Raw genomic sequence first — 22,397 nt, 5'->3', positions numbered from 1 at the left:
AAAATTCCTCTATGGAGTAGAAGGAGTTGTCATTCAGAAATTCTTTTAATTTCTTCTTAAATACTTGTTGGTTATCTGTCAGACTTTTGATACTATTTGGTAAGTTACCAAAGACTTAAGTGAGATGTTGAGCTCAGAAGGAGAGTAAGATGTTAGTATTATACATAGCTATGGTAGTAAATTTTTCCAGGAAAGAAAAAAAGGAGGGAAAAATAGTGAGAAAGTGTTATGAGGAATGTTGGGTATTATTATTAATATCTGTTACATTTTTTATGAAACTACTATACTGTGTTATCTATGTAATCCTTCAATGTATGGCATGTATTGCTTAAAAGGTACTTTTTAATTGCCTTTCTAAATACCTTTGTTTTAGCAATTTCTTTTATCTTCTTTGTCAGTTTAATGTACAGTTTTACTCCTTAGTAGAAAATATTGGTTTGAGTTTTATGTTTACTCTTTCTTGCTGAATGTAAGTTCATTCTAGCTCTTGTTCCATGGTTATTAATAGAACTGTTTTAGCAGTAATTATCAGTGTTAATTTTGATGTGCTTTTTTACAATAAGCTCAGCCACTATTTTTGGTTATTATTCTTATAGCTCTTTTCTGCCATTTGAAAACTGTGTTCAGTTTTGTGTAGTTGTTCCTCAGAAAAGAATGCCATAGCTAAGAATTGAGAGCACATATAAATAGTGTGTAACTAAATGGCACTGGCTATTAAACACTGATGATAGGAGTCTAAGGGCAGAACATTCTGTTTGCAAGTATATTTGTGTGTTCACACTATTTCAACTGAAGGTCAATATTCATTGCTACAAATTTTGCATTTGTTTATGTAGAGGCACCATCTACGTTTAATTTAACAGTGTCATTATTTCTCCTCAGACTGAAATTCCTGGTATTAGCTTTGTTTATGTTCAATGTCTCCTTATTGGTTATTGACCAACTGTAAACTTCATTGTGAGTTTCATTTGCTTTCTCTGCAAGGAGTTCTCTTGTTTTCTCAGTGACTATAATATTGCTGTTGTCAGACTTTTTCCACATGACTAATAGTACCGGTACTGAGCAAGTCATTGATGTATATCAAGAACAGCATTAGTCCTTACATGCTACCATGAGGAACTCCCATATTAATTTATTTTGGTTCTGATAAATGTTTTGCTAAAATTGTACTTATTTGAGGTATGTCTTCTCTACTCTTTGTACCATATCTGCAAAATATGATCAGAACCACTCATAAGCTACCCTCTTATTCCTAATGCCTCTAACTTATTTAGTAGAATGTTATGGTCAACAGTATCCAAAGCCTTAGTGAGATCTAAACATATACCTGTGACACATTCATTTGTGTCAAGATTGTCAAGTATCACTTTTGTGAATTCTACTATGGCTTATTTTGTAATTGTGCTGCAGTGGAAACGAAACTGTGATTCACTTAAAAGTCTTATTTACTCAAGTAAATCATTACTCTCTCTTTCATAATTAATTATTTTTGAGAATGGTGCATCCCAAACTCTTTAAAATGAAAGTTCAAGCAGGAACTTCTTCCTTTCAGAGTTCAGAAAGATCACAGCTGTTGCCATCATTGACTACAGCATACTATCACAGATATTTTCACTCAAATGAGTCAATAAAATTACACTCAAGTAAATTCTACTCTTGGAACACAATGCTATTGGAGCTGTGAAAAATAAATGTATTATTATGATCTACCTGAACAAAAATTTTAGATATTAACTACTATCACTAATTGATAATGAATTCAGTGACTGTTAGTCAGATGGGTCTTGGGCAATTCCACTGCCACTGAGGCACATCTACTGCTTCTCCAAATACTTATTGTAGCATATTTCACCTTATTATTCATTTATTTATTTTCAAATGAACTTCTTGTAAACAGTGAATATCCCATTAAACTTACTTTTTCTGCTTAATATTCTGTAAAACATATCTGTAATGTGATCCGTGTTCCAGATAGTCTGATTGCAGTATTATGTCAGAAAATTATGTTATAAAATTTATGTACTATTTTGTAGTCAATAATTTAGGTCACATAAGATGTTTATTAATACTATTTAAATCACATTGAAATACAACACGAATGACACAAAGTTTGTAATAGTTACTAATCTTGTGAATTTCCCAGGACTACACCTGAAAACAATTAGTAGTAGCATAACATAAATTATGGTGATGAAAACCAAGGCTGAAATTAGTCACTCAGCTGAAACATATCACAGTTTGCTGGAGTAGAAATTAATAGCCGTAGGTAGACAGCAGTATATTCTGATCCCAAGAAGCCCCAGTCATAAGACAGTTAAGTTCAAAGAATAACTGGTGATCCACAGAGTTGTTATTAATACATTAGTCACTAACAAAACAGAAGTGAGCTGGGCCTGCTACCATTTGGTCTTAAATCAGTTGTTGATGGGCCCATTTGACCTTCTGGCCAGAGGTGCTGTGTTGTTCACCACTTGTAATTACCACTCCAGACATAGGTGTAGTGAGGTATTCCATTCTGTGGCATCATTCATTGATAAATCCACTAGAGTTATAAGATACTTTTTATTAGAATTGTTGATATTTTTCAAAGAGTCGGGTATCTAGTATATCGATATTTAAAAAAAATATCATTGTCACTTGTGATATATCAAAATAAACTATCAATATATCAACTGAAAAAATATCAATGTTCTAGCTTATAAAAATGTTGATTGCACATTAAAAACTTACTGCCACTTTCAGAGCTGTACATTTAAGTATTGGTTTATTATTAGATATTCTGTAAATCATCATGCTAGCAGCCTTCTTGTCCCCCCTCAGAGCAAGAATTGAAAGAAACACAAAACACAGTCACACCTGGCAAGACCCACTTTGCTAGCAATGGTAACTGCATGTAAGTGGCACAATGAAAGGTGTCCAATGGCTCTGTCATTCATTTTCGTCACTTATCTGATTTGTTCAGAACACTTCATGTTGACTTCTCTGTTTTTTTTAATTCTGCAAATGCCAGTGAAATAGCAGTTATACTGTCAAAATTGCATGGTAAAGTTAAATGTTGCAGTTTGTGTTGGTAGCGCTGAGCGCCAATTACGTCAGCATTTCCCCTGACACATCTCCATCCACAGCAAAGACCAATCTTGTCTTTTAGATTTGTGTTCACCATTTTCAGCAACTGTTTTTGAAGGATGCTGATGTGAAGAATAGCACACTAATTGCATTAAAAATAGTTTTTTTTAATGCAAATGGTGTTCTATTTCTTCATGTGTTTTTTCTGGAAAAAATATCAATACATCGATATTTTATCAGCAACCCTACTTTCTATGTGACTGTATCCCAGTTTTCAACACATGAAAATTTCCTGAAGTTTTGTTGGGGACTAAATTAACACCAATACTGTATCATAGTTAATGATATTTATCTCCTACAATTTTCATGTGGCTAGCAATATTTACTATACATGTTATTTGTACTAATCTTTAAAATAAAAGCATTCATAATTTTAAACTTCAACTGTCTTATTATTTCTGTGATACTATATAATCAATTTTTGTTTCTTTTTGTAGGATGTTACTCTGAATGGTCACTACCTGAGTAATGAAATAGACATTATGAATGTTAACATGGACCTTGAATATTCTACAGATCCAGAGAAAAAGTTTTCATTATCTGGCAGGTTATTAAATAACTCAGACAAGAAAAGAAGGAATTATGGGTTTGAGCTGATGACTAGCCACCCTGATACAAGGTATCCCTGTATTTTGTTTGTCTTCTAGATGAAAGTAAACATAGTGGTGATTCGTAGTTTATATATGTTTAATGGAAGCTTTCTTTACATTAGTGCATTTGCATTGAGATATTTTCTGTAAACTAGCTGTAATACTTGCCTTTAATAGGTAGAGTATAACTTCTCCATCTAATATTACTAAATTGGTTGTAGCTGGCTTATCCCTTGTAGCGCATTAAGTAACTCTTAGTCTCTTGCTAAAAATTAATTGGGCTTTTAATTAAGTTAATCAATAACAAACAAAACAAAATTGATTTAAAGTTGACTTATTGGCACATTTATTTTGATTAAATCACATGTGGGTAGTGACCAGTTTGCTTTACACTTCTTTTTATATTTCACAAATACCAGGCCAACTCATACACTTTGTGAACTTTATTAGTGACAAGATATGCTGTATGAGACATTCTTGCTTCTTACTCATTAATCTTCCATACATCACAGTTTGTAAGACAATTCATATAGGGAGTCAGAAACACATGTACGATAGGACTGACTTTTGCACTCACTTTGGGAAAGAGATGTTAACCGAGTGAATTCTTACTGTGAATGTTTTACACAAACATGTTATAGTGATGATTGCCAACCACAAACCTTCAGACACATTATTACATGATGTAATTCTATTGAATGCTTCTACTGAGTGAGGTGATACAGTGGTTAGCTCATTGGACTCACATTTTGGAGGATAAAAGTTCAAATCCCCACCCAGATGTGCAGATTGAAGTTTTCTGTCACCCCCTTAGTTGCTCTAGACAAATGCTGGGATGGTTAAATTGAAAAAAGTGAGGCCAATTTGCTTCTCAATCTTTCAATAATCTGAGCCTGTGCTCCATCTCTAATGACCACAATGATGACAGGACATTAAATAATACTTTCCCTCCATGAACACTTCAACATTGGGACGTTAATTGACTGGTGGCTAGGTGCAGACATTTTACACATAATAGCAGGTACTGACAGAGATACAGTTGCTTGTTGAAAATTAGGATTTGACTGCTTGTGGCAAACCTCTAGGCCATCAAAATCTGTCCTCAGTGCATTTCTCATTCTACAGACAGACAGCACACTCACTGTCACTAGATGCACCGTGTGTATGTCCGAGTAGCAGTCATTCCTCACCAGGTGGCACTGCTATTGCCTAGATGGGTTTATATCGATAGTAGGTTGGTGGTCATAGTATTCTGGCTGATCAATGTAGATAGTAGTGTGATAAATGGAATACTTTTTACTGTAGAGGAAATGTTGAGTGGATGAAATACACCAGAGTGAATGTACTCCATTCTTCAGCATTACTTCCATATAAGAGGTCCTTGACAGCATCCTAGCAGTCTGTGTGGTCATGAAGGCAGTGAGCTACTACCACAGCATAACTACCCTGTATGCTAGGCTGTGGGTTTCCAGTGCAGCAGAATAACAGCAGCTTGTGGGTGGCCTTACTGATGCAAGGATGGCATCAGCATATCTGTTGGTATGCTTATGCTGGGTTACTGGCAGCCTCCAACTGTTGGTTAGGAGCACATTCACTTGTTCTAAATCCAGGACCGTCAGGGTCAATCTGAGTGTCAGATGATAAGACCGTGGAGGTGACTAACACTTGATGGTACCAGCTCAAGACACGGGACCATCGTATGTAACTGGCAACTCATAGTTAGCGGCTAGCTGATGGTACTGTAAGCAAATTTGAAGCTGCTCAGCCTCAAATTGCACCATCAGCTGGCGTGGAGACTGTCAAAGTGTCAGCTAAGACAGAAGCCCAGGAACCAATTCAAGTACAGGTGCTGGTAATCACTGAGCAGTGAGCATTTATAGTTGCTCCAGACAAGTATTTCATTACATGAGACCCCCACCTGTCTCATAGTTGGCTACAGATGTGCAATATTGCGCCATGGCAGTTGTGTACCAGACCACTGCTGTGGCAGGCTGCTGTATTGCAGTGTACTACACCAGTAATATTTTAGCAGTATTATTTCTCAATTGGCCCATCAGCATGCCCTACATGAGAAGTCTGGTCTGTGGTTGATGCCACAATGCTTCCTTCCCCTGTAGAAGAATTCAGTGCACTGACTTTCAGACTGCTGCTGTGTCTACATTTTTCCCTTGCTACTATGTTGATTCTTCTCTAGTATCCTTATTTACACTTTCTACATTGACTGTTCTTCTTCCCTGTACACTCTGTTACACAACATATGGCAACTGGCACATCCACATTTATTAAAAACTTAAGAATGACCAACTGGGTTAGTATGTAATTGACTGATGGACATGGGTTGTACAAGCAAGGACAAGGATCAAAATGGTTCCTGAGGATAAAATTCCTGTTACCATGACCCATTGCTGGTACCTACTCCATTTTTATCTAAAATGGTGGAACATCTTTCCTGCACTTGTTTTTTCCATTCTGTGCTGCTATAAGCTCATTGAGAGAACTTGGTATGGTGTTATCTAGGTTATTATTCACTTATGTTAGTTGTCTTTGGGCATTATGCGGTATTATTGGGTAAATACAGAAGATGATATGTTAGGTTCAGAGCTTTAGACCCTACATTGTTCCTGGAAGCCCAAAAACCAGTTCTGTCACACTGAGTTCCATTCCATAGTATCCCGTTGTCCTGTAGTTCCAAGTGATCTGTTCCCCTTGAGTATCCTGTCTTACAGGAGGACAGGGTCATCACTGAGTATACCCTGTAAGGTCCTATCTTTTCATAATGTAGATGTGTTGTTAGGCTGTCCCATAGCCATACCCCCACATCTGTCACTCAAAGAAATGTCCTCATGACATTTTCTACTATCATAAATAGTTCCTGGTGGCATTGGTGCAGTTCTTCCACTGTCATCAGTGCATGGTTCTTCCTATCTGCTGCAACCAGCAGAATCTGCTTTGCTCTAATATGTTCAAATTTCCCTAAAGTCCCCCATTTTATAGGATATGGATGAAATGCATTGTACTTGTATTTGGCATTAGTACCCACTGCTGGTAAGCATATTACCACATGGAGATGGGCACAGTCAACGTTGACAGGCATGGACAGCGTCACTCTCCACTGCTGTGAGATGGCAGTCCATGCAAGGTATTTTCCTGTGGGAACATAATAAATTCTAGCATGACTGATATGTTAGCCCAGGTCTATCATAGACCTGACAGAAATTAGTCTTCATCACATAAAAACACTTTCATTCATAAGGGGTGACCACTTTTGACTTTATATGGATAATCTTCAGACTATACTCTGTAATTTAGAGTGTAACAGAATAGAGGGAAACATATAATGTAATAAATATTAAGTTAAACATAAGTTACATGATGTTATACCCAGTGATGATGTGTGGTGACAATGGCATGGCGCACGAACTGTAGATACCACACACTGTTGTCGACTGCTGACTATGTGATTGTGATTGTGTCATGGAGTTAAATAGCAGATAACCTGCCCCCTGTCATCCTAAGTCATCTTTAGTCAATAGGATACAACATATGCAATGCATATACTATGGCGAGTATTATTGTAAGTTGTATGTGATACAATATATACAATGTATATACTACGGTGAGTATTATTGTAAGTTATATGTAAGTAACAATTCCTATGTTGTACAGTTAAAATTTTATGTAATATAATGTTGAAAAGTATAACTGACCAGCCAATGGTGTCTGTTAACATGTTACTAGACTGCTCCCTGGGGGAATTAGTGTACAACAAAGTTGGGCTGTAGGATGCTGCTGGCTACCAAGCAACATTGACACCATATCAATATCAATCAAAGATTTATTTATTTATTTTATTTGGCCTCTGTGGACATTTTAAAATGTATGAATGTTGCCAGCTTGTGTACATTCATATATTTATACAGTTTGTTGTTACATGTAGTTAAATATTGTGAAACAAAAGTTATTTACAATCATTTTGTACTAAGGAATTCACTTACAGTGTAAAAGCAGTGTTCCTGCAAAAACAATTTAAGATTTTTCCTAAAGTGGTATATGTAATCTTTTTCTTTTATTTTCTGTGGCAGTTTATTATACAGTTTTACACCTTCATACAAGAAGCTATTTTGAGTCTTATGTTTATTCTTCCTGTCTAGGTGAAGACAGTGACTTGTTCTTGTACTATAGTTATGAAAACTCTATTTGTGCTATAATTTTCTATATTTTTTTATGTACACTATGGTTTGGAATATAAATTCACAAGAAACAGTTAGAATTTCTAACAATTTGAAAAGTTCGCCACAGTGGGCCTGCTTACTGCTTTTCGTTGTAATTCTTACTGCTCTCTTTTGCATTTCGAATGCTGCACTGCTACCACACTGCATTCAGTTTGGCCACTTACAATCTTCACATTGGCATTGGTTGTAAGTTGTCCTTCAACAGTGACTGCCAACATTTTATGTAATGCCATGTACTTCAGAAAATCTGTGAAACCATTGTCCTGAATTTTACTATGGATAACTGTTTGTAAAAGTTTTTGCATTGGAGTTGAAATATATAGAAAGCAGCTTAATATATAATATAATATTTTATTTTATACAGTTAAAATTTTACATAGTATAAAATGAAAATAGATAATTAGCCAGCCAAGGGCATTCATTAAGGTATTGGTGGCTGCATCCTGCAGGATTTTGTGGACACTAAAGTTGGGCTGTTGGCTGCTGCTGGTTGCTCAGTGATGGGGATGTGATAAAAGACGCTGTGCTGCTACCATACAACTTTCGGTTTGGCTGTGTATGATCTTCATATTTGCATTGGTCACAAGTCATCCTTTAGTGCCAACTGCCAATATTGTGTGCAGTATCTTCCACTGTAGAAAACCCATGTGATCTTTTTCCAGCCTTACCAATGATTAAGCCACATTGTCTGATGTATTGTCTGTCACACATATTAATATTTTGAATGTGGTTGCTCTTCAGCAGAGGTTAGAAATGAATCCAAAACAGCCAACCAGTTGCAACAAATCCCAGTTTCATTCAACTTTTGACCACTGTATCAACAGATGTAAAATGTCTTCTTCAGAAATACATCTAACTAAAATTTCACATTGGAGAAACATCAAATAATGATGGGATCTGGTATTTGTCCCATGAAAACATATTGTTAGTGGACATCACTGCATACATTATTAAGTATGCTGGCCCCTGTGATCAGGACTTGTCAAGTAAGAATAGTTAAAATCTAGAAATAAAACCAAACACATAAAATGACTGGTCATAACATGACCTGACATTTTATTTGATTATTTGTTTGGTTTTACATCTGGATTTAACCATTCTTACTTGATAATCCCTGATTATAGGGGCCAACAAATTTAATAATCTATACAATGGTATGTGCTGACAGTATATTTTTATTGGACAAATGTCAGTTGTTTTATTATTTGGTGTTTTTCCTGTGTGATATTTTAGATACATGTATTTGTGAAGGAGGTTGAAATAGTGGTCAAGGTTGACTAAAACCGCCTTTGGTTGCAACTGGTTGGTTGCTTTGGATTCTTACTTATTGTGCATTACTTTATACTTGTTGGAGAAACAAAAAGTAATGGGCAAACAGGACATTACTTCCACATCAGATTTTGTGAAGACACAGTACAGCTAGCAGGAAATCACTATTTGGACTGCATGTAATACAGAATAAACATTCTTCCAGATCTACTGAAATAACTTGAAAATTTTATGCAGTGCCACAAAGTATCTACTGGTAAATAAATTGGAAGAAATTGAAATTTCCTTACAGCACCAAAAAGATCAGTCATTATTACCCATTGAGCATACAGATTTCAAAGAAAGATATTTTTTGATCTGTTTGATGACTGGCTACAAGAAAATTGCTTGCTTCTCTTAAATTTAACTACATATTGACAATCATGTATTTCATGACTTGTATATTAAGCTACTTCCTATATGTCTTAGCACCACTGCAAAAATAAATTTTAACAGTTATTTGTACCTAAATTCAAAATGAGTTTTCTGCAGTGCATGGCACTGCATTAAAACTGGCAGATGGCACTGAAGACTTCTAGCAACCAATGCAGTTATAAAGATGATACACAGTTGAACCGAATGGCATAGGGCAGCTGCATGACATTTTTTATTGGTGCCAATGAGACATCACAGTTGCTAGGCAACCTGTAGCAGCCTACAGCCTATCATTGTTGTCCACAACATCCTGCAGAATGCAGTCCACTGATGTGTTAATGAAGGCTGTTGTCTGGTTAATTACATTTTTCATGTTATATTATGCAAACTCTTAACTGCATAACATGTAAATTTTTATGATATATTAAGCTACTTCCTATACATTTTAGCTCCAATGCAGAAAACTTTTGCAAACAAGTATTCATAATAAAATTCAGGACAATGATTACAAAGCATTCTGTATGTATTATTAGGGCGACTGTGTTACTGACATAGCTGGACAATTGTTACAAGGATTTTCTGAAGTACGTGGCACTACATAAAATGTTGGCAGTCACCGTTGAAGGACAACTTACAACCAGTGCCAATGTGAAGATAGTAAATGGCCAAATTGAATGCAGTATGGTAGCAGTGTAGCATTTTTGATAGATATCAATATGGCTTCCATGACATTAGGTAACCAGCAGCGTCCTACAGCCCACCTTTGGTGTACTCAAAGACCCCAGAAAGCAGTCTAGTATTTTGTTAATTGACACCATTGGCTGGTCAGTTATAGTTTTTGACATTATAGTACATAAAATTTTAGCTGTATGACATATAAAGTGTTACTTACATATAACTTTCAATAATATCCACCATAGTATCAAGGTATACCATAAGACACATATCATGTATGTTGTATCCTATTGACAAAAATGACTTAGAATGACAGGCAAGGGGCAGGTCTTCTGTTATTTAACCCCATGACATTGCCACAGCAGTTGACATCAGTGGGTGGTATTGACAGCTGCTGCTCAATTCCATCACCTCCACACATCATTACTGGGTTGTCGTTGTTGTGATCTTCAGTCCTGAGACTGTTTTGATGCAGCTCTCCATGCTACTCTATCCTGTGCAAGCTTCTTCATCTCCCAGTACCTACTGCAGCCTACATCCTTCTGAATCTGGTTATTGTATTCATCTCTTGGTCTCCTTCTACGATTTTTACCCTCCACGCTGCCCTCCAGTACTAAATTGGTGATCCCTTGATGCCTCAGAACATGTCCTACCAACCGATCCCTTTTTCTAGTCAAGTTGTGCCACAAACTCCTCTTCTCCCCAGTTCTATTCAATACCTCTTCATTAGTTATGTGATCTACCCATCTAATCTTCAGCATTCTTCTGTAGCACCACATTTCGAAAGCTTCTATTCTCTTCTTGTCTGAACTATTTATCGTCCATGTTTCACTTCCATACACGGCTACACTCCATACAAATACTTTCAGAAACAACTTCCTGACACTTAAATCTACACTCGATGTTAACAAATTTCTATTCTTCAGAAACGCTTTCCATGCCATTGCCAGTCTACATTTTATATCCTCTCTACTTCTACCATCATCAGTTTATTATTTTGCTCCCCAAACAGCAAAACTCCTTTACTACTTTAAGTGTCTCATTTCCTAATCTAATTCCCTCAGCATCACCCGACTTAATTTGACTACATTCCATTATCCTCATTTTGCTTTTGTTGATGTTCATCTTATACCCTCCTTTCAAGACACTATCCATTCCATTCAACTGCTCTTCCAAGTCCTTTGCTGTCTCTGACAGAATTACAATGTCATCGGTGAACCTCAAAGTTTTTATTTCTTCTCCATGGATTTTAATACCTACTCTAAAATTTCCTTTTGTTCCCTTTACTGCTTGCTCAATATACAGATTGAATAGCATTGGGGAGAGGCTGCAACCCTGTCTCACTCCCTTTCCAACCACTGCTACCCTTTCATGTCTGTCGACTCTTATAACTGCCATCTGCTTTCTGTAGAAATTGTAAATAGCCTTCTGCTCCCTGTATTTTAACCCTGCCACCTTCAGAATTTGAAAGAGAGTATTCCAGTCAACATTGTCAAAAACTTTCTCTAAGTCTACAAATGCTAAAAATGTAGGTTTCCCTTTTCTTAATCTTTCTTCTAAGATAAGTCGTAAGGTCAGTATTGCCTCATGTGTTCCAACATTTCTATGAAATCCAAACTGATCTTCCCTGAGTTCAGCTTCTACCAGTTTTTCCATTCGTCTGTAAAGAATTCACGTTAGTATTTTGCAGCTGTGACTTATTAAACTAATAATTTAGTAATTTTCACATCTGTCAACACCAGCTTTCTTTGGGATTAAAATTATTATATTCTTCTTGAAGTCTGAGGGAATTTCGCCTGTCTCATACATCTTGCTCACCAGATGGTAGAGTTTTGTCAGGACTGGCTCTCCCAAGGCTATCAGTAGTTCTAATGGAATGTTGTCTACTCCCGGGGCCTTGTTTCGACTCAGGTCTTTCAGTGCTCTGTCGAGCTCTTCACGCAGTATCGTATCTTTTTGATCTACATCCTCTTCCATTTCCATAAGATTGTCCTCAAGAACATCGCCCCTGTATAGACCCTCTATATACTCCTTCCACTTTTCTGCTTTCCCTTCTTTGCTTAGAACTGGATTTCCATCTGAGCTCTTGATATTCATACAAGTGGTTCTCTTTTCTCCAAAGTTCTCTTTAATTTTCCTGTAGGCAGTATCTATCTTTTGCATTACTGGGTGTAACATCATATAATTTATGTTTCACTTAATGTTAATAATAGTAAGTGTCTCCCTCTATTCTGTTGAATTCTAATTTACAGAGTAACATCTGAAGGTCATCCACAGTGGTTCAAATCTGGTCATCATTTATGAATAAAAGTGCTTTTATATGATAAAGACCATTCCATATAATATTTTATTGCTAAATTATTGCCATTGCTGCTGTCCTAATATGTTTACAAAGACTGCCAGAAATTTTCCTGGTGGTAGTAGGGCAGGAGTTAGCTGTCCTTGTACACCATGGTGAATAGCTTCCTGTAATTTTGCCAGTTCTACATGAGCATCTCTCATACTATTGGCAAGAGTGTGCAGAAGCCTCGCCAAGGCTAACTGTGTATGTAGGAGGTCTAGTTGAGCTGTCAGTATACTCAAATCTCAATTGACCGTATTGGCCAGTCTTTACGCAGCTAATCATCTCCACCATCAGCCCCAAAAAAGCCCATTGTTATTCGATATCCTGTGTTCCAGGTTTTCCAGTGTGGTAGGATGCCATTTCACCAGAATTCTGTTGCCCTTTGTTTCTACTTGCATGTGAATCAATGTGTCATTCATCTTCCCTATATCTTCAGCATCAGCTGTTCCAAAAACAGCCTTTAACAATCTTCCTCCTCCATCTATCCATCCCTGATGATGCATTTTCAGAGTGCACAAATAAATTTATGTCCTGCTGTGATTGTGGGAGTCCAAAAGCACCTCATATTTCCCATGAACTCTGTTCAGCACTCCTTTCTCTATAGCTTTCTCATGAATCCCCATGAATGCTTCACGAAAATGCCAAACTTCATTCCTCAGGAGTGGTTTGCTCAACTTGCAGTGTCATCTTCCATTTCTTAACCCCTCCCCCCTTTTTTGGGAATGACGCTCATAAAGGTGGTGAAGATGCCACCATGCCCAGAAAGGGTTGAACTTTCCTAATGTGGTTTACTGTTGTTGAAATAGGAACCTGCAGTTTCATGTTTACCAGTGGCATCATCTTGACTACTTGGTATGGACCTTGATAATAAGTATTATTATTATTATTATTATTATTATTATTTTCCCTTTGGGGTGAAAGGGCTAGTTAATGTCACCCACTGCCTTACACATTACTTAAGTAACTTAGCATTCCATTGCCCCATTCACTCTCATCATTTCAAGGCCTCCAGATACACTTTTTGCACTTGACCCCATACCCTTCATGAAGTTGTCATGGAATTCCATATAAATTCCCCATTTTCCCTGCACTCTAATTCATTACTTCAGATTATGATGGCATTTTCTGGTCATACACTACCTCATACAGTGATAGACCCATACTCTTATGAACCTTAGAATTATATGATGCCACAACTTAATGTAACAGTGTACTCAATCATTGTGGTGACTGTTGATATAATGACATAATGTATTCCCTATTGCCTGGTTAACTTGTTCCACTTGCCCATTTGATCATGGGTGTTACACACTTGTTCTTAATTTTTGATTTGGTAATAAATTACAAAACTGCTTCATTAACTCCAACATGAGGTTAGTGCCTTCATCTTTATTCAATGTCTATTGACTACTGAACTTCAATAACCAATTATTTTTCATGACCTAAGCCACTATGATGGTTTGGTGCTATGGAATATCCACCATTTCTAGGTAGTGCAAAAAGTGATCAATTACTGTCAATACATAACAATTCCCTGACGGTGTTTGTTAAAAAGGCCATGGGATGTTCAATTCAATCATTTGAAATGGTTTACTGGTTTCTGATGATCTCTGCAGTGAAATATGCTGATGACTCAATTTAGCTTATTGTGTGCATGTTACACAGCTCTTGACATACTGTTCTACATCTGCTGGTTTGTTTCTACCAAGAGTATTTGGCTGTACATCATTCCATGGTTTTTCAAACCCATTAGTGTGCCAATACATGATCATGTGCCTGTTTCAATACTTCATCCTTCAGCATAGATAGTACCACAACACTCTGATTGAAAATAACTGGAAGAAAAGAATGTGCTGACATATATTAATTATTGACATGTAGAAAACATATAATAATTGCATCTCATGACTGATGTAGTACTTTCTCATACCATACTTGTGAATGTTCTCCTTGTTATTGGGATTTAGTAATATGGTGTGCAAGTGAATGATATATTTACAATCACGTCCAATTAAATAAATATGAGACTTCTCAGAAGATGACAAGATACACATTACTGCTTAGGAATGGAGACATAGAAATGAGATCTGAATGGGGTGAAAATATAATGTAGGAACAAATGAAAGGAATGTGCGGCATGACTAGATAGAGCCACAACATTAAATATACTACTGTAAAACAACCAAAGCTCACAAATAGGAATCCTGGACAGCTGAGGAAACAATTGTTTACAAAAGATTTTTGAGAATTGAACAAACCAGAAACTGTTTAAACCCTGGTCCCACTGAAGATGATTACCTTTTCAGGAGTATGATATCAATACTACTAATAATAATAATAGTAATAATAATTGATACATCATGAGAAAAAGGTTTTCTTATATTTTCTTCAGCACCGTGCAAATAATTTGGATGAGCCTCATTTGTCACAAATTACATCTGCGTGATTGTTTAGTTTGAATTGTACATCTTTGTAGCATTACCCTTTAATGATTATCACAATAGCAGCAATGCATATCCTGAATTCTGCTAGCATTCTTCACAGTGTTGATACAGTTAACTTAGGAAAAGTCTGCTTTATTTAGTACATCACGGTATTACCCGGAATATCAGTTAATTAATGATATATAGCATAAAACATTTTGGATACTTATATTCTCCCCCTGTGGTCTTCCACTGTCATTTTGACCCTGACTGGGAGTCTTCTTCCTAGAGTTACTTAGGTGTACGCTGACAAGGTAGGACTCACAAATTGGCTGGGAATGAAATATTTTCTTTCAAAATTCATTTCATTAGAAACTTGACAACTACTTAGGTAATTTAATGCAAATGTATGTGTGATTAACAGCTGACAGGTAGTGCCATTTCTGATGGAAAAGGACACATAATAAACTTTATTTTGTTAGTTCTCACATTTATACACTGAAGTGCCAAAGAAACAGGTATAGGCATGGATATCATGTCCATTATAATTATCCGGGCTGTTATGCCGTGCTCTGTTGATGAATTCTGTGTCAATTCCCAACGTTTCATCTCCGACTATGGGAGACATCTTCAAGGTGGTCCATAGCTTGATGGAAGGTCCAACACACCCACTGGCTCACGTGTTTTGAAAACGTCAGTGCAATTGGCCACTGTCCGTCGCCGTCGATCGCTGTTGCCATCACCCAGTAGTGGACAGGTGGTACACATCTTCTTTAACACCGGCATCCATATACCATTTAATTTCACACCCTCCTCCTTTCGATTGAAGTTATTAGGGTGTTTAGCGATTTTGATTGCTTTCCTGTAGAGCCTTTCATAATATCTGCTTGTGGCTGCTAGTAATTGCGTCTCTTCCAATCGAATATTGTGGTTCCCTGGCTGGAAAGCATGCTCCACAACAGCTCATCATTCTGTTTCTCCTCTTCTACAATTGCCCTTGTGCTCTTCCAAACGTTTAGAAACAGTTCATTTAGTGGTACCCACATAAACATCTCCACAGCTGCATGGGATCCTATACACTCCAGCTTTTTCCAACGATTTGTGAGCGTCCTTGGCAGACTTAAGGTATTCCTGTATCTTCCTGGTGGGCTTGTAAATTACAGTAATATTCCGCTTTGTCAAGATCCTCCCTATTCTTTCCGTTACATTTTTAACAAATGGCAGGAAAACCTTAGATTTTGCAGTAGCCTGTACGTCACTATGATTTCTGCGTAGCTGCCTCAACGCATGTTTTATTTCAGCGGACGAATATCCATTCTTCATTAGTGCATTGTGGAGCTGTTCCATCTCAGTGTCAGAAACTCAGATTCACAAATATTTCTAGCTCTGTCCACTAACGTCTTGATAACACCCCGCTTCTGTTGTGGGTGGTGGCTTGAATCCCGGTGCAAATAATGGTCCGTGTGCGTGGGTTTGCGGTATACTGAGTGGCCCAAACAACCATTTTTGTTTCTAAAAACAAGCACATTGAGGAAATGTAATTTTCCGTCTACCTCCTCCTCCATTGTGAACTGAATTCTCGAGTTTATACTATTCAGATATTCGTGGAACCGGCTTAGTTCCTCCCTGCCATGTCCCCACAGCACAAATATGTCATCCATGTATCAGAACCATACATTTGGTTTTTTGATGGCAGCACCTAAGGCCTGTTCTTCGAATTTCTCCATAAAGAAGTTTGCAATTATGGGACTTAGGGGGCTTCCCATAGCCACGCCATCCGTTTGCTCATAAAACTGTTCATTCCATTTGAAGTATGTGGTCATCAAACAACACTTAAACAGTTCTGAAATATCAACAGGAAAAATTTGATCCAGCTGTTCCAATACATCATTAAGTGGAACCATGGTAAATAGCGATACCACATCGAACCTGACCAATATGTTCTCCGGCTGGACCACTATGCCATTCAATCTGCTGATGAAATGTGTCGAATTATAAGAGCCCAAATGGCCCACATGTGGTTTTAGCAGCGTAGTCAAAAACTTGGCTAACGAGTAGGTGGGCAAACCAATGGCAATTAGTATCGGTCTTAATAGCACATTTTCTTTTTGAATTTTGGGCAAAGCCTTGGTGACGAAACGTTGGGAATTGACACAGAATTCATCAACCGACCACGGCATAACAGCACGGATAATTATAATGGACATGATATTTCCGGCCGTAAAAGTCTACATTTTAATATAGGCATGGATAATCAAATACAGAGATATATAAATAGGTAGAATACGGCACTGTGGTCAGCAACACTTATATGAGACAGCAAGTGTCTGGTACAGTTGTTAGCTTGGTTACTGCTGCTACAATAGCAGGTTATCAAGATTTAAGTGAGTTTGAACATGGAGTTATAGGCAGTGCATGAGCAATGGGACACAGCATCACTGAGGTAACAATGACGTGGGGATTTTCCCATACGACAATTTCACAAGTGTACTGTGAATATCAGGAATCTGGTAAAACATCAAATCTTCAAAATTGCTGTGGTCAGAAAAAGATCCTGCAAGAATGGGACCAATAACAACCAAAGAGAATCATTCAATGTGGCAGAAGTGCAACCTTTCCGCAAATTGCTGCAGATTTCAATGCTGGGCCATAAGCAAGTGTCAGCGTGTGAACCATTCAATGAAATGGTGTGGGGTGTGTGCAGCTGGGGTGATATGGGACCCTTGATACATCTAGATGTGACTCTGACAGGTGACATCTTCGTAAGCATCCTGTCTGATCACTTGCACCCATTCATGCCCATTGTGCATTCCAACGGACTTGAGCAATTCCAGCAGGACAGTGCGAGACCCCACACATCCCCACTCTTCTCAGTTTAAACACTTTCACTGGCCCCCAGACTTCCCAGACATGAAAATTATTGAGCATATCTAGGATGCCTTGCAACGTGCTGTCCAGAAGAGATCCTTACCCGCCCGTACTCTTACAGATTTATGGATCCCTGCAGGATTCCTGGTGTCATTTCCCTCCAGCACTACATCAGACATTTGTTGAATCCATGCCATGTCATGTTGCAGCACTTCTGCATGCTTGTGGGGCCCTACATGATATTAGGCAGGTGTACCAGTTTCTTTGGTTCTTCAGTGAAATTCTTAAGCTACCACTGGCAGTACACATTAACAGGCATCATAATTCTTTGTGGGTTGTAATCACATTGCTTACAAATTGTAGCATCACCTCAGTTAAAATTACTGATGTTAAAATATTGGAAGAAGACCACATATGAAATAAAAGATATTGTATCACTATTTAAAAAGTTTTATGGAAAACTTAGAATGTCCTCATAAACCTTCAAATTTATAAAATGAATAGTGGATCAGTTTTATAATTATGGTACTCCTGTATATAAATTAGCAGGCTGTAGTTATTATTTTGTTTAATGTATGAATTATTTTTCTGTAAATTTATTTCACCTATTCAAAAAAAAAAAGTATATTACATGGTAAACCATGACAATTATTTGACTATTTTAAGTCAATTAACTGCCATTCCCACTTCAACAGGATGTTGTTTTATATTGTTCAAATTTTGCACAGCCTTTGTCAGTTCTAATTCCTGAAATAACACCATTCATGGTTAAAATTTCTGTTTAATGTGGATTATTTTTACCTACCAATTGTGTTCATTATATTCTCAGTGCCATATTTTTATCACTATTGTAATTGAGTATTTAGTATCCAACATTGATTTGGATGCCTCTGCAAGAAGAATTGTAGGAAAAATTGGCTGTGGCCATTATTTTTCAAAGATGCCTACTTTGAATTGCCAGTAGGTGATAAGACAAACTAGTTTTTGTGACCAATATGCCATTTGTCATGTACTTTAGTAACAGTATCCCATTTGGAGTCACCAGTGCTCCTGTGTGATTTTAAAGATAGGTGAGCAACTCATGCAAGGTGTTCTCAACTGTTTTAATCATTTAGATGGCTTGCTTATTACCAGGGTCAAGCATGGGCAGCACCTGCACAATCTGCAGATGTTGTTTAAGTAGCTCCAAGCCCATGGTCTGCAATGTCATCTAGACTAATGTACTGTAGTTTATATGTACCAAGTGTAAAGTACCTAGGACATCCATTAAGTAAAGAAGGACTCATGTCCACACACGGTCATGTGGACAGTCACTAACTTATCAGCTCCTAAAAACATCAAAGGACTACAGTCATCCCTGAGCAAAATCAATTATTATGCAAAACACAACCCAGATTTCCCATCTGCTTAATCAGGTGCACAAAAAAGTGCTAAATTTGTGTGGTCAGAACCATGCCAGAAAGCGTTCTTGCAACATAAAAAGTGCCTTAGAGCAGCCCCTAGGTTAGCAATGTTCCATCAGGCAACACTTAACGCTTGCCACTGATGTGTCAGATTGTGGATTTGGTGAAGTGCTGCACCACAAATATCTTGATGCCCCATAATACCCCTCTACATTTGCATCTACAACACTAAATGCAGCACAGAGAAGAATTTGCAAACTAACAAAGAGGCATTGAGAAGTTTCATGTATGTCTTTATGGTACTAATTTTCACCAGATCACCACTCACAAGCCCCATATTTTGCTATCCTTTCCCTGTTCAATACTTCCCAATAAGATGATGTAGTTGCTGCAGTAGTATACCAATGAGATCCATTACTGGCCCACCACGTGGGACTCAAATGCAGTTGCACTTTCCCACTGGTGTTGTGGCGCAGATGCAGAATTTGACAGGCACACAGCACTATGTTCTGTCTTAGACACAAATTAGTGACACACCCCCAATGAATTACTGATTACAGCACACAAAGTAGAAACAGAAACAGGACCTGATTGACTTATCTAAAGGGCATTGACTGCAGTATGGCTGGGATGGCTGGAGCACCAGCCTGTCTTGGCACACATATTTTTCATTATGGCACCAGCTTAACGTCACTCATGGTGATCATATTGTTAGCCACAGATGATTTTGAATGGTGGATGGTATGTCCTCCCACACTCCACCCCCATATACTGAAGCTTCACCACACTGCACTTTGGGGAACGCGCAGAATGGAGACAACAGCCTTGAGTTGACATTGCATAACACATACCACCTGGAACTGCCTGGCTTTCATCAAAAATCAATCTGCCCCAGTAGTGTGTTTCAACACTTGGCCACTCACTGACCACCTGTGGCAAAGAGTGCATGTTGATTTCACAAGACCAGTTTTGGGAGCAATGTGGTAGCTAGATATACATGCTCTCCCTAATGTTCCATGTGTGTTTTAGAAGGGTACCACCACAGCAGCCACTGTCGGTGCCCTGTCCATCATACTTGCAATAGAGGGGGTTCCTTCCACCCTGGTTTCTGGCAATGGCACTCAAATTAGGCATCTTCAATTTGGGAGGTTTTTAAATGCAACAACACTGATCACCTGGCCATCAGCTCTTTCCTTCCTGCATCCCTTTCACAAGCCAAATGAATGGTCATTATATTTAAAATGCAGATGCTCAACACAATGATGATATCCAACTCTGGGAAAGCACTCACCAGCACCTTGTCACCTACCAGCCCACCCCTGTAAATGGATGTAGTCCAGCCAAACTTATACATGGGAACAGACCCTGCACCCTCATCAACCTACTGTGCACAACTCAGCGGGTCCACATCCCACGTCGACAGTTACCACATGGGTTCCCAAGACTGGGCTTGTACATTTGTCTGGCACTCCAGTTGGACATAAAGCATCAGTATTAGCAATAGGAGGTGGCAAATGTTTGAGGTTTCAGTCAGCCAGGAGCATCTGGTCAGATTTTGCAATCAGCTCTAAATGCAACGAGTCATAATGCCCCCCCCCCCCCCACCCCCCACCCACCACCACCCATCACCCTTTTCCATCAGCCACCAACTGGGCATAACCTACCATACCAAAGACAAATAGCCTTCTAGAACTTTGACCCTCATGTTAGGCATTGACTGGGAGTTGACAATGGCCAGTTATGGGAGCCTGTGATGGCAGATCTGCTTCCACCCTCTGGACCACTTCTGGCTCCCACCAACATTGGGAAACACCTAACGACACAATTGATAGAAGATGGGGGTTTTCAGACTATGGTGCCCATAGAGGCCAAACCTTTGTCCCAATCTCTGCCACAGGAGCACTCTGTCTCCTGCAGACAGGACCAAACTGTGCCCTAGAACCCATTGATTGGCTGTGACTGCTACAGAGAAGTCCAGCGCCCACTCCAGCTCATCATTTGGGGTAACTACCACAAAAGCCTTCGGTGGGGTTTCCAATACCTCTCCCACCATTCCTTGATGAAGTATGGCACAGGTGAAGCAATTTTCTGCCCAATGTGCCAGTGGAAGTGGAGAGGGATTTAGTATCCAACTATGATATGCATTCACCTTCCAGCCTCGGTATTGACATGGAAGACAGCTCAGATATACTCAGGCTCCATAATCTGGTAATAGCTTGTTCCTGCATGGTGTACCAATGCAGGTGCAACATACTGCATCCACTGACATGAGTGTAGAGTAAATATCACATGGCTGCAGCTTGCTCCTGCATGGGATGCCACCATAGCCACATCAATACCATGGTTTAACACTTGCCAGTTAGCCTTAGAAGTTCTGTGATTTATGCCATTGATTAGATGAGTGATTGACATTATTATGCTTTGATCTGGATTGCTCCATGGGCTGTTTGTGCACACTTACAATGACTTCACTAAACTATGGACTTTGTTTTTGGATAACTGTTCACTTCATAAACCGTGCTGTCAATGACCTCAGGAACCCCCTGTTCATTCCACTGGTCTCTGAGTTGCCACCAGCATGAGTGATCATAAATTTTGTTCTATTTATGCAGAATAGGATAGAAAGAGAACACATCTGGATTAGACTGTGTAATGAAACCAGAAGTTTTGACCAATATTACTTCAATTTTTAAATATTTATTATTGAAAACATCCAGATAAACTGACCTCATCATCGTACATGTTGTGATTACACTACAAAGAAATCCAATTGCTGGTATTTATTGTCCTATAAATTGGAAAATAACTGCCTAAACAAGGCTTCCAAGAGACAGGGTATAAAAGTATGACATTTAGTGTATTATTAATTTTATATTTATTACTATCATAAATATTAGTACTGTGACCACAGAGTATTTCATGATGGCATGCCTGACTCATATCTTCTCAGTTTATGAGTCATGTTTCTTCAAATTGATGAAGTGGTGTGGCTTGAAAACTGAGGATATTTTATTGAACTATTACTACGTATTTTCTATTATTTTCACTGTATA

At 38.1% G+C, this 22,397-nt stretch overlaps 1 protein-coding gene across 1 annotated transcript in view; it reads left to right on the top strand.

The window, feature by feature from the left end:
- The window catches only part of LOC124722172, an 830,020-nt gene that overhangs the window by 565,820 nt on the left and 241,803 nt on the right, over positions 1-22,397 (top strand). The window contains exon 51 of the mRNA XM_047247373.1: positions 3,564-3,745. Coding sequence (XP_047103329.1) covers positions 3,564-3,745 — 182 coding nt within the window. The remainder of the gene's footprint in view (positions 1-3,563; positions 3,746-22,397) is intronic.

The sequence above is a fragment of the Schistocerca piceifrons genome, chromosome X, assembly GCF_021461385.2.
Source record: "Schistocerca piceifrons isolate TAMUIC-IGC-003096 chromosome X, iqSchPice1.1, whole genome shotgun sequence".
NCBI classification, from domain to species: Eukaryota; Metazoa; Arthropoda; class Insecta; order Orthoptera; family Acrididae; genus Schistocerca; species Schistocerca piceifrons.
This window is presented reverse-complemented; position numbering and strand designations above follow the sequence as displayed.